At 41.8% G+C, this 14,678-nt stretch overlaps 1 protein-coding gene across 3 annotated transcripts in view; it reads right to left on the bottom strand.

Moving 5' to 3' along the window:
- ACSS3 (acyl-CoA synthetase short-chain family member 3) overlaps positions 1-14,678 on the bottom strand; it is a 156,975-nt gene that overhangs the window by 106,278 nt on the left and 36,019 nt on the right. For all 3 annotated transcript variants that reach the window (XM_003481763.4, XM_021093056.1, XM_021093057.1), the window contains exon 2: positions 14,514-14,658. In XM_003481763.4, coding sequence (XP_003481811.2) covers positions 14,514-14,658 — 145 coding nt within the window. The remainder of the gene's footprint in view (positions 1-14,513; positions 14,659-14,678) is intronic.

The raw sequence follows: 14,678 nt of genomic DNA on the forward strand, positions 1-14,678 counted from the left end.
CTGGGGAGTTCCCGTCATGGCGCAGTGCTTAACGAATCCGACTAGGAACCATGAGGTTGCGGGTTCGGTCCCTGGCCTTGCTCAGTGGGTTAAGGATCTGGCATTGCTGTGAGTGGTGGTGTAGGTGGTGCAGCTCGAATCCCGCGTTGCTGTGGCTCTGGCGTAGGCCGATGGCTACAGCTCCGATTCAACCCCTAGCCTGGGAACCTCCATAGGCCGCGGGAGCGGCCCAAGAAATAGCAAAAAGACAAGGGAAAAAAAAAAAAAAAAAAAAGCAGTCTGTGAGTAGACTTTCACGACCAAAAGCCCGCAACACAAAATATACACATGCGTCAAAACGGATCAAACACTGTCTTCTGTGGAGTTCGTCAGCTCTTGCTTCCCAAATCGCCAGTATGTCCATCTCAAGACTATCACGTTGCGTGACAAAGTCAGTGCCAGTGCCCAAATCAGAGTAAAAAGGTAACATCAGAGGCAACCTCAGGGCCGTATGAAAGGAAACTGTATCAAAGAGAAGGTAAGAGAAAGCATGTTTTTAAGCTGCAATTATGTTACCCTGCAAACCCTGGTCAAAGCAATCACAGAAAACCTAATTTAAAAACCAACTGTATCTGAGGAAAGAGTTGACTAAAACTGCGGATGAATGACTAGTCTTTAGAATATACAGAATTCCCCATAGAATAAGATAATTACCTAAAATACCTGCACTCTATTTTCAAACAAGTTAATCACATGCTATCTATACACACACACATCACACACACAAATGGTTTGGGGTTTTCTGAACTTTTTTTTCACTTATATATACATAGAGAGTCACCAAATAATAAAAATTTATCTCTAAGAAACTGTTTATTCTTTTGGCCATGTGCCAACTATGCATCCAGGTAAATAAACACCTATGAAAAGAATCAGCTATACTGAAATTGCTTAAGATCTGAAATAATACTAAAACTATGTTTTTGAAAGGAAATCTTTCAGGAATGCAAATATTTCCATCTAATGCAAACAACTTCTAGAAATGTAACATTTTTGGCCAGATATGCTGCCTGTGGCATACAGACTGAACCCATGCCATAGCAGTAACCTGAGCCACAGCAGTGACGATTCCACATCCTTAAGTGCTAGGCCACCAGAGAGCGCTCTAGAAATGTAACTTTTTCTTTTTTTTTTTTTTTTTTAAAGGGCAGGCCACATGAAAGTTCCCAAGCTAGAAGCTGAATTGGAGCTGCAGCTGCTAGCCTCTGCCACAGCGATAGCAACACTGGATCCGAGCCACATCTGCAAACTACACCACAGCTTACAGCAACGCCAGATTCTTCACCCACTGGGCTATGCAAGGGATCAAATCCATATCAAATCCATAGTGTCCATGCTGGGTTCTTAACCCACTGAGCCACAGTGGGAACTCCAAAATATAACTTTGTTAAGACAGTGACTATTTATTGGATAACACATTGAGATAATTCTCATTTAAATATGATGCTGTAAGCCCATTCAATTGTGAGAGAAGTCTTCCAATAGCAGGGAGTGGGGGTGAAGCTATCAAAAGAAGAGAAATCTTTGCTCCAAAGACAAAAGTGTTCCATTCATATTCAAAAGTACAATGTAGGAGTTCCCGTCGTGGCGCAGTGGTTAACGAATCCGACTAGGAACCATGAGGTTGCGGGTTCGGTCCCTGCCCTTGCTCAGTGGGTTAACGATCCGGCGTTGCCGTGAGCTGTGGTGTAGGTTGCAGACTCGGCTCGGATCCCGTGTTGCTGTGGCTCTGGCGTAGGCCGGTGGCTACAGGTCCGATTCAACCCCTAGCCTGGGAACCTCCATATGCTGCGGGAGCGGCCCAAGAAATGGCAAAAAAGACAAAAAAAAAAAGCCAAAAAAAAAGTACAATGTGTTATTACTACCTAAAACAAAGAAGACTATACGTCCCATACTTTAAAACGGAATTCTGTCAAGAGTTATCTGACGGTGGGCTCGCACTAACTCATTCATTAACACATTTCTTCTCAATCATTTTCTCCAAATGAAGGAGTAAATGCCACTTCGAATAATCATTTTTCTCATTCCCATTCTCTTCACAAGTGGGTTTCAATCAATATTGGGTCATTTTAAGACTACGTATTTACAAGCGAAATGAAATGAGAATTGTTTAATCCATTTAGTTCAGGCTCAAAATAACCACAACTTCAATGATCCGCTGCTTTTGAGACTAATGTGATTTTCAGCCTATATTTCACAGAAAATCAGTTCCCACCTACATTGCTCTGTGCACATGTGCCCAGAGCCTTGATAAGGAATCTGTTCTTCCATTTCTTTAATATCCACATACGGTGATTTACAAGTAGATCATCAGAATTTACCACATCTTGAATGCCTTGTTCATTGTAAAATAGGGCTTCTATTTAACAGCCAGGCCTCTGCCTCCAGAAAACGATCCTTCACCAAGGAGAAGCGCAAGGCCTAAAAGAAGAGAAAACGGAACTGATGCCTACCTACCATTTTACCCACGAAGTGACTAGAGTGTGTGTAAGAAAAAGGAGAGAAAGTGTACAGAAAAGAATAATAAATGACTGCTTCCACTTTTCACCCTCTCTTAACGTCTTTCCACTGCAGCTGTTAATGAGCAAGCAATAATGACTTCCTCCTGCTTTTACTCATTTGGCAGTTTCTGCCAAAGGTCCTAAAACCTCATGGCATTTGTCTAAGAAAGCAGAGGCCTGAAGCAAGTTTATTACATTTTTAAAAATATAACCCACTAAGATAAAACAAAACAGAAATTTATCAGAGAAGTCCCTTTTCACAATTTTGCATTGATATATCTTGATACAGAATTTTTTAAATCCACATACTGTGGCTAATATACACATTTTCCCAAATTTATGTTTGAAAAGGTAGAGAATTTACCATGCTCTATGCTCTACTAATGAACACTCGATTCAATACAAATGTATGTCGATCATCCAGATCTGGCTGTTTTCTTTCAATGAACACAAAGGCCGTAACAGTAAGTACGGCCCCTCATATTTGTTTATGCAGTAATCAACATGCAAAATGTGAAACAAAGTTACCACTTTAAACCATTATTATGTGGATGCTATAAACACCACACTAAAGGACTCATGGAGAACATTTTTTTAAGCTTTAGGAATCACAGGGTCATGCTGCCAAACTCAAAGGACCCAGGGACAGAGCCCTCAAATAAATCATAAGCACTCTGCAGAAATTCAGTTTTAGCTCAACACCACTCAAAATATAAAATTAATATTGTCGATTTAAGCTCGATTGACTTTGTAGACTTGTTTTTATCCTGTAAAGAGAGAATATTAAAACCTAGCTTTACCTGCACAACAAAGATACTTTTAAGTCAATACAAAGAGTATGTAAGAATACTTTTTCTTTACGAAGTGTTTGTATGTCTCACAATTTTGAGAAGAATAAAAATGGTTTCTTTGGGTTTTTTCTCATAAAGAAAGACAAATATGAAAGAAGCAGAAGACATCAACACTTAGACCAATTCTGCACTGATTACTTAATCAAAGCTTAAATTAAACAAACACTCCCAGCGTTTTTACAGACAGTGCATAAACCATGACGACGACTCCGGGGACACCAACCACAGTTCGCAGAATTCGCCTGTGTTCCGTTAACCTTTATGGTTGTGTGGGTCCATACATCCTAAAAGTCAATCAATATATACCAATGGCTCACAGCAGAGTTGCTAAATACGCCAGGAGTGGCACAAGGACACGAGATCATTGTCACAGGTGGGTCTGTTCCCAACAGCATCAACATCCTCACAACAGAAGCCATACCTACCTTTAAAAAAATGAAAAAGTCACAAATATAACGCATACACTAGGAACTAAGAAACAGAGCAATGCAGGTCATCACATATGCCATGAAGACATCATAAATATCCATAAGCAGATCAAAGTTCTCATAAAAACCACACATGGTAAAGTTAACATATTCAGCTTTGTAATGGAAACAAAATCATCTTCAATCAAGTACAGCACGAAAAAAGGAACAATTTCCCCAAGATCTTCAATCTTCACAACAATTCTACTGAATGCAACATGCATTGATTTATTAAAGTTTACTTTATTTAACCAGTACAAATGGCACAAAAAGGGAGCATAAAACTCTCAAACACATTACACTAATGTTAACGGCATCACTTCCCTGGTCTAACTTACGGATTCCAAAAAGTGTTATATGAAAACTATCTCATTTCATAAATGTGAAATATGATTCTACCCTCATATCTTTATTTGCATCACTTAAGCCAATCAATACCTTCAATTTATGTTAATTAGCTTTTCCCCTACTTGCTATGAAAATTATGTCAGGTCAAATACTCTCAGAGTTTCACACATTTATTATTAAAGGTCAGAAACTGAAAGTTGATTATGTACTCAGCTGTCCTCAAGTTCCTGACTATACAGCAGGTGCAGCTGCTGGTCAACAGACAAAAGAATAATGGTTACCAATTCTTTTTCGACTCTGTCCCTCCTTGAACAACTGTTTGCCTACCTGCCTTATTCTTCAGCCATCTTTCGATTTGGTTTCCCATTTAATTCATCTTGGCCTAACTTAGGCATCAAAGCCCAGTCAGTTTTGTCTTCACAGTGCCTACCTTCATCGTTAACTGTGTCAGGTTCAGCTCTAAATCCTGCCACACTCCAGGGACACCTACAGGGAGGCCACCTGTGTTGTATGAGGCATATATTTCTTTCTTTCATGACCCAAATACTGCATTACTTCCACAGCAAAGTGATGCATTATTTGTCTTCCTGAGCAATAATTATTATTATTAATTATAATTGTGTAATAATCACTAACTGTAATATAATTACAGTACTTATAATTATATAATTCCTGAACTATTATTATTATTTGTCTCCTTGAAGAATTATTTTCTATCAAATAAAATGTCAATTATTTATTGACATTAATAGGTCACAATTACATACATAATAAAATCTGGTATCTATTTTGCCCCTGAAAAGAAAAAGTATTTGTGGTAGAAGCTCCTAATTGCCCATAAAAATCCATCCGGTTACACTACATTTTCCAGGCTTCCTTGAAACGGATCACCAAACAGGATCTACAGGAAAGTCAAGGATGACGTTCTCAGTTCAGGCTTAAATCCCAGCATGTCTGATCCTCTGCGTCCTCTTCTGCCATCCTAAGAGCTGGGACACACGCGCCTTTGCCTCAGCCTCAACAACACAGACGAAGGCACAATAAAACTTCATCGGGATCATGCCACACTGAACTTCCTCCTTTTTTTTTTTTTTAATGGTCCCACCTGCAGTGTAAGGAAGTTCTGGAGCCAGGAACTAAATCTAAGCAGCTGCAGGGAGCTCCGCTAAAGCAACATCGGACCCTTTAACCCACCCTGTCGGACTGGGACTAGAGCCACGCCTTAGCTGGCACCAGAGCCACGGCTGTGGGAGTCTTAACCCACGGCGCCACAGTGGGAACTCCTGAACCTTCTCATCTTTGGATAGTCAATGCATTTTTAAATTTTTAAGTCACTGTATCACTTGGTACATTTGTTTTAGCAGCTTAGCCTTCAACCTCAAATTTAAAAATTTTTGTTTAGTATTGTGTCAATTAGTAGGCAAAGTTTTAATGATGGTAATTATTTAAGTAGATTTTTACGGAACACACTTTAAGGAACACTAAAGCACCTCCTCTAACAAACAGTCTTGTTTTCCGACGATCCTGCTGGAAAATTATACAGAAGCCTTCCCTTGGTGCATTACACAAAAACACCTCAAGGCATAGATAGGTGGCTGTTCCATAATAGGCTGAATTAGACCTTTTTCAAACCCAGTAGGTGCAGCCACAGGGCCAAGATAACACACGCATGTGGAACGGCTTCCAGGATCCCAGGCCGAAAACCACATCCTATGTTTTAACTGCCCTCATTTACACACAGGCTGCTGTTTTTAAGGGGATTTAAGCTAAGTGGTGCCCTTCATTTCTCCCCAGGATCACTTGTCATCTCCTGGTTTCCTTCCAGTCTTGCCCACTATGTTCTCTTCTTCTTCAGAGATGCCCAAGTGACTCCTTTAATAATTCGGAGCTTCCCAGCATCCTTAGAACAGTCTCCACTGTGGCCTGCAAGGCCCTACATGACGGGACCCCCACTCTCCAAGCTCAGCTCCTACCACTCTCCTCTCATCACCAGCCTTCTGGCTCTCCAAGTCTATTCTCATTCCAAGCCTCTGCCTGATATAATTTTTTTTTTTTTTTTGTCTTTTTGCCTTTTCTAGGGCTGCACCTGCGCACAGCATATGGAAGTTCCCAGGCTAGGGGTTGAATCGGACCTGTAGCCACCGGCCTACACCACAGCCACAGCAACGTGGGATCCAAGCCACATCTGTAACCTACACCACAGCTCCCAGCAACGCCAGATCCTTAACCCACTGATCAAGGCCAGGGATCGAACCCGCAACCTCATAGTTCCTAGTCGGATTCGTTAACCACTGAGCCACGACGGGAACTCCTGTCTTATGTAATTTCCATCCTAATGTTCACATAAAGGGTTTCTCCCATTCTGAGCCTCTGTCACTGGGTCATCTCCTCGGGGATAAGTAATCATCCCTAATAAATCCATATAAAAGCGCAGCCCAAATCACACTCCAGCCTTATGGGATTCTTATCTTACATTGTGTTATCTTTTCACTTACATCGTATTATCTTTTTTTTGTTGGTAACATAGCTCTTCAATTAGAATGAAATTTTCCTGTGGACAAAGACTACTTCCTTCCCTGCTATAATCCATGGGGTCCACAGTAGTGCCAAATATATACTAGGTATTCTAAAGGGATGCATTGAAAAAATTTGGCTTTGTCATCATTCCAGCCCAAGAAAATAAATTCAAAGTAGTTCATCTATTGCTTTTATTGAGCTAACTCTCCAACAAATCAGAGTTTAACTACCCTGAAGCCAGAACGAATCACCTAATAAAAACCTATTTATGAAGGATAAAAACAAATTCATTAAGCAAATGTAAGAATAAAAACTACTACAGACCAGACTTCCAAAACAGCCAAGTAAGGAAATGTTTTAAGAGAGCTTTGGATGCAGAAAGCATAAACTTTCACCATCAGGTAATGTGTTGAAGAAGATATTCACCCTATTAAAAAATTTAAATTTCCCAAGGTAAAAGAAAATTGTGATGTGGAAAAGACAAGTGAAATATTTGCAAATAATTACCTCTCGGACAAGGATTAAATTTTTCTTCACTTTTTTTGTCTTTTTAGGGCATTGGCCCCGGCACTGCTGACCTATGCCACAGCCACAGCAATGCCAGATCTGAGCCACATCCATGACCCATGGCCACAGCTCACAGCAACACCGGCTCCTTAACCCACTGAACAAGGCCAAGGATTGAACGCACATCCTCATGGATACGAGTCGGGTTCTTAACCCATGAGTCACGACAGAAACTCTGAGTTTTTCTTTACATTTTCATGAAAGGGTTATCGAATGTCCGATTCATGAACTCATTCAGTGTGTAACATGGGCTTACGCTCTGAGGCCTGTACTGGGCACTGGATGGGTAAAATAAGTAAATACAGTATGACCTCCGTCGGCAAGAAGCTTTCACTCTAGTCAGGAGGCACATTAACAAGTAAGCAGGAACATCAAGAATGTAGGTACAACGCCAAGTGATGTAAAGAGCAAAAATGAACCAGCACTTGAAGAAAAGTACAAGCAACGTGGTCTGGACCTCAAAAGATGGTGAGATCACTTCTGCCGCAACAGGACGTGAGAAGAAGTGAGTTTATCCTTCAAGACCGTGATCTCGACCTCAGAAACACCACGACCTCTTTAGAACTTGGCTGAGAAAATTCAAAGGGGCTGCCCGTCTTGCTGCTATTTGGGGTTGACAGAAACATTACCTTTAGACATTTTTAGTTTTGAGGGCATGGCTCTAGACATGGGGAAAAAAAGCCAGGAAATACCAAAATGTTATTTTCTCCTATAATTTACTCCTTCCTATATTAGCTATTAAAGGAGTGTAATACTTATCTTCTTGATAGGGAGTGCGCATAGACTCTAACTTAAATTTCATTAAGTGGAAAAGTTACTCAAATAAAGTTCCATTTACAATTCTGATGAAAATTTAGGTCAGTCGTCACGACATAATCACCTTCAATTTCAAATGAAACACAAGTGCGTCTGTGAAACCACGTTACACAACCTTGCATCTGACAACGTACCTCACATAAATAACGAGGCTCGTGGGGGAATTCGATGAAGCCAGACCACAAAAAAATCAATGTACCTACAGCCTTTTAACATCCATAAAGATATTCACACGGCATCATCGTCAGTAAATCATTTACAGCCTTAACACTGGGACTCATACTTCCTGCTTTAAGACAGTCCACTGTAAGGCACTGGCTTCCAAATTTCCTCCCTTGGCCAGTCAAGACTAGCAGAGTGTAGACTCTGCCATTATTTTTAACACAGGGGACAACGTCCGCATCTTTAGATTCTCAACTACTTAGTCATAAACATTGCACTCAAGGACCTTCATCCTTTTTTTCTTAAAGTCTTCAGATATTGATAAGGTATTCCCTTCAAGTGCGAGAAACTTGCTAAAATGGTTAACAATCCTGCAGAAAAACAAATAAGCAAAAGATCTGCATGGGCATTTCAGAAAAGGTGAACGACAGTGGCCCGTAAGCACGGGAGAGGAGCGCCACTGCAGTAGCCCCTGGGGATAGAGAAATTAAAGCCACAATGACCATCGCTGCACATTCACCTGGAAACAATCAAATTAAAAAGACTTCATGTTGTCAGCGCCAAGTGTTGGCAACCGGCCTTCTCCTACACCACCAGAGGAAATATAAGTTGATGCAGCCTCTGGAAAACTGTTTGGCCCTTTCTACAAAAGCCAAGCATGTGCCTGTTCCCTCCATCACTCCCCTCATTCCAAAGTATGTCCCTAAAACAAATGTACACATAGTGTCATCACATTTTGTGTACAAACACATTCATAGCAGCGGTACGTGTAACAGCCCCAAAATAGTCATTATCCATGCGATCAAACGACAACCTCCTGCAATGAAAAGAATCTCATAAACAAAAAGTTAAATGAAAAAACCCAAACACAAATGAGTACATTGCATGATTCAGCTTATACAAAGTTCAAAAAAGCATGTACATTTCCTCATAGACGGTGTTTCTACGTCTATGTAATAATCGCACCGCGTGCTGAGAGAGAAATGACTCAAGGGAGACAAAGTAACTGCTTCTGGAGGCTGGGAATAGTCTGTCTCCTGCTCTGGTGACATGGGTGTGTTCTGCTAGTGAAAATCTAACCAGTTTATACTTACGACCCATGCACTAATCTGAATGTATGTTACATTTAAATCTAAGTTTAAAAACCTTTATGCTAGGAAAATATATGAACCATTGTAAATTCAGTTTCATACGAACCTCATTCACTGAGGTACCAAGCAAGGAAAAGGTAATTTACCTTACAGAGATATACTTCTCAGTGGCACAGACTGTAATACAACGGATGCCTTTACTGCTTATGTAGGAAGTTTAGGAAAAGAAAACTAATGATATGCACGTTGCGTATTTTCTCCTCAACAAAGCAACTTCTGACAGGGCTGAATTTCAGCATGTTCTGGCTTTGACGTTTTAGGCTTTTGCTTAAGGAAATATGGATGCTGTGCCCGACAAAGAAATAGCAGATTATCTTACCCTGACATATTGCTGAGAAGATGGAATTCCTATCTTGAAGAGAGTTCCCTAAAGGGCGGAGGTTGCAAGGAGGATGTCTCATGGAACACAGCCCTTGATTTCAGAGTAATTTTCTCCTCTAAATCATTCCACCTTCATAATTACAGCCAGGGCCTTAATAATATTTCAAAAACTACCTTTAGTCGAGATAACAACAGACACTTTCAATTTGAATTAAGTCAGGAGAATTCAGTACACACTGGGTTCCATCAATTTTCCATATATACATATATTCATGAATATTTTTCAAATGCCCTTTAGGGGTCACATTTGGTGAATAAATACATAACAATCCATAATTGTTTGAATATCAAAAAAAGGAAACTTACTACCCACAGAGGTAAATCTAAAATGAAATGAGATACAGAGCAAATAAACTCAAAGTAGAAATTTCTAAAAATGATAAATACTATATACGATACATACATACACATACACGCATTAACGCACACACTCCTTTATTTCACTGAGGTTTGCTCTAACTACTAATTTGAAAAGAGCTACGAGAAGGAAACAGGACGACTGCAGAGCTCAGCTGCTAGTGCAGGCAATTCCGAGAAACATTCACCTTCAACCACCAAGTCAAAGGTAAATACGCTGCATTTCTTTCATGGATACCACTGATGCGATTCAAAGATAAAAGGTTCCTGCCACAAAGGAAAGGAGCGTCCCTTCGAAATTCTCTTTCACCCGCCCCTTCCCTGTTCAACAAGTGTTTCCTCTGTGACAGACACTATTCTGCGAACAAAACAAAAATGCCTTCCCTCACGGAGCTGACGTTCTAGAAGAGTAAACACCACCAGAGAGACAGATCAACAAAACAGAAAGAACAGTACTGGAGTTCCTTTTGTGGCAAAGCAGCAACGAATCCCACTACTAACCCTGAGGATGCAGGTTTGATCCCTGGCCTCGCTCAGTGGGTTGGGGATCTGGCACTGCCGTGAGCTGCGGGGTAGCTCACACATGCAGCTCGGATCCTGCGTTGCTGTGGCCACCGTGGCGAAGACCAGCAGCTGTAGCTCCAATGCAACCCCTAGCCTGGGACCTCCATATGCCACAGGTGCAACCCTAAAAGCAACAAAACAAAACAAAAACCAACAAACCAACCAAAAAAACACCAGTACTGAGTAGTAGTAAGTGGCTAAATTTTAGGAAGAAAGCAGGAAGGAAAAGGAGGAAGTGGCATGCCTGGGAGCAGTGGTGTTTAACGTGGCCAAGGAAGATCTCACTGAGACAATACTATCCAGGTACCACGACCCATAAGATACCTGCAAGAAAAACTCCCAAGCAGAAAGGAGGCAAGTACGAAGGCTCGAAGATGGGAGCAGAGCAGGAAGGAGAGTTGACTGCAGGAGGCAGCGTGGGCTGGGGTGCAGGTCAAGGAGCCAGATCACAGAGAACCGCAGCTCGCAGGGGAGGACTGGCTTTTGTTCTTTTCCTTCTACTGATTAAGTACAAATCCACCGCCCTGCGGCACGGAGTCCTCCAAGTCGCCTGACCGGGACCTCATCTCCCTACCCCCTGAGGCTGCATTTTCTGCCAAAGCAACTGGAATGCTCTCTTCCCAGGACCTTTGCATGTGCCACTCCTTTCATCTCCAGGACCAGCCTTCTCCTACCCTTTCTCTTATCACTTTTGCTCGTTTGGGCTACCTTGAGATGCTGACTCTGCTCAAAGCCTTCCTGTGCCCTGTCAACCCCTGGCTGAGTTGGGTGCCTTCCCGTGTGTTTCCAGAAACACAACACTACCCCACATAACCTTTGTTATGTTTACATGGTTTTCTAGCTCCTTAAAAACAGGCAGCATGTCCATTTGCCTGTATGCCTTGCTCCTAACAGGGTTTGACACACAAAATGTGTTGAAACATGATGGATCTTGAACCAGGGCCGCATCTCTCTACAAAAAAAAAAGTTGTTTTCATTATCAGCTCTACATAAAAGATGACCGTTTGGGAAAAACTCCACTTCTGAATCATTCCGTAAAATCTTCAGATCCTCCATGCCACTGCCACACTCGAGCCTCACATTTGTTGGCTCACTAATTAAGAAATGCTAACGCACGTTTATACCTAGGCAGAAACTCCCCGTAGAAAGAAGACAGGGGAGATTAAAACAAGTCAAGTACAAAGACACTTCTTTTTGTTTGTTCTCAATGGCATTGCCCATTAAATCTTTCTTCTCTGTCTTCTCTACTTAATAAAGCAAAAGCCACAGGGAACCCGGAGCAGGTAATCAAAGTGAAGCCGAAAGCCTCTCTCTTTCCTAACACTCCTTCCTTAGTGCTTTAGAGAAGAAAGGTCTGGGGAATCCGAAGCTGTCAGCAGGTGAGAGAAACAGGCCTTTTAAGTACTTTGATGTCAGGCTAAACTGGAACCAATGAAGCAGTGCAAACCTCAAAAGGGTCTAAGAGTCTAGACTCAATATTAGAAAATCAAGATGAGTTAGCGGAATGGCTTCTCAGGAAAACGTGTGGTAGACTCGCCATACACACTTGCTGATGAAAAATACACAGAGAGAAGAGCAACCACCATTATTTAACTCTTCCTACTTTATGCTTCTCAAGTGTTTTCTGACTCTGATGTAATCCAATTCAATATGCTGATAACGATGTTTTAACACATACTAATCAGTATACCAATGAAGACTAAACAGGATCTTAATATTACCCTGTCTTAGTTACTTATTAAATGAAACTACGGGATACCTGCCTAAATCATACCATTAGGTTTTGAACATAGGCTAAACATTATCTAAAAGTTGAAAATGCAAACCTAAAATAAAACACACAGAGTGTAACATGTTTTCAGGAAATTTGTTATCTCTTATAATAAAAGATGGCCTCAGATGTGTACTGCGGTCATTTGGTCACAGAGGGCCTTTCTTCCTGAGCCCAGTGTGAGCTCTTTCTCGGTGTAACTCATTCTGAAGACACACAGCGCCCACTTGAGGACCAGTTCTAGGCACCCAACAATGGATGTGCGGCATTACCTTCTTTGGCTCTCTATGGGCTGCCGGGCATTTGAACTCCCTTCTAACTCGATTGGAATTCGTCTAGCATGAGTCCTAGAGAAACTGGGCCCCATGCCGACGATGAAATCAGAATACAGTAAGAAGACATTTCCACCCAATTGCCCACAGCTGAAGGCATGCAGCCTAAATGTGGTCAACCAGAGGTTCTGACTTGCTCAATCTAGAAGTCAGGTCGGCAAGTCTAGTTCTTAGACAGGTTGTGAGTTCGTAACTCTTCACGGCTGCCCCTTCTCCCTCGGAGTGTGCCACTTTTCTGGGCCTGGTTCTTAAGTCTTCCCTTTTACTAAATTCCTCTTATGTTCAAATCAGCGGAAGGCAGAATTTGTTGCTGCTGCCAGGCTAATCCCCAGCCTTTGCAAAATCACCTTGTTTTCTCTCTTGATTGCCTGCAGCAACTCAGGACTGGGGCCGTCACTGTTTTGTCTCCGTTGTCTTTCTTGTAATCTCTTAGAAGGCTAAACAGGAATACTGCTTATGCAAAAGGATGTCATTTTAGAGAGCCAGGGAGAGTTGACAGAATGCTCTAAAATTGAATGAAAACGCTAAAGGAGTTTTTTGAAAAGCAAAATACGAGAAAGTGATCTACAAAGTCTCCATTTAAAAAGCAAAGGCTTCCAAACCCCAGCATCCTAAGCTCTACTCAACCAGTGGTTTTCAACCAGCAGTGATTTTCAACTAGCAGTGAAATACCACATTTCAGCCATCATCACACCTTAGGCAGCGATGCCTCGAATGGTAAAGACTGAACGTTGCTGAATATCCTACAGTGTACACGACAGCACCTACAGCAAAAAACTGCCTGGCCTAGAATGTCCAACAGTGTCAAGGCTGAGAAACCCTGCCTCCCCTTAATCTCCCTTCAATTCATATAAATAAATGAATGTCCACCCTCAGAGCCATAGATTAACTCTCCCACAGTCCATAATAAACCAAATACTTTTATAATTACCTAGGAAATCTCATTTCCAGCCTAAGAGTAAAAGAAAAAATCTCATAACTCATCCATCAATATTATAATTCACCTGAGAACCACCCAGATGGGAAAGAACCTTAAAAAAGCAAATAAGGGAAAGGAAGCAGCCTGTGCCAAGAGCTTTAAAGGGTCCGGACTGCTTAAGGCAGTGACAGGATGCTCCAGGGTGAAAAGGAGTTGTGTTCGTGGCGAAGAACAAGGAAGGATTCTCTGATCTGATTCCGAAGGGTCTTATACATCCCAGGAATCCAGATGTGGCCCCCCGAATACCAGTTATTTTTAAAGAAAAGATTTTTTTTCAGTAGGGTAGAGATACATGCAGTTTCTTAGGAAGAAATCCCTAGTGTCACAACAGGTGATGACCTGACAGGAACAGAGCCTGGTCATGGGGGCGTTAGGAGATGGCTTCAGTGGTACCAGAGCCAAGGAACGTGACTGCACAGAGACGGTGGCAACATGGTCAGAAAACAAAGGCCAGAGAGAACATATGTGTGTTGTTGGAAAGCGCTAATGTCTCCCTTTACGATAAGTATGTTCCAGCAGCATCCAATGCACAGTTGAGGGATCCAAACACCTGAAATGCGTTCACACACCTCTGTGTATCTCTAGCGTACACCAAAAGCACAGGAACATGTCCAAGACGGAGAGAATTGAGATTAGGCAGTGAGGCTGCACGCTATTTAAATAATTCCTTCACCATCTCCAAGTCACGCACAGAAAGCGTAGGCCGTTACCTGCTCCAGGACTTCTTTATAGGTAATGGTGGCTTTCGTATCTGTGACGGGACTGTCGTAAATGATGGCGACCTTGTCCCCCTTCCCACTTTCGATATGACGATCGATGGCGTTGTAGCACATGTTCAGCATCCCTTCCACAAACCTGAAAAAGAACCGGAAAGG

Source organism: Sus scrofa, chromosome 5, assembly GCF_000003025.6.
Source record: "Sus scrofa isolate TJ Tabasco breed Duroc chromosome 5, Sscrofa11.1, whole genome shotgun sequence".
Classification (NCBI taxonomy): Eukaryota; Metazoa; Chordata; class Mammalia; order Artiodactyla; family Suidae; genus Sus; species Sus scrofa.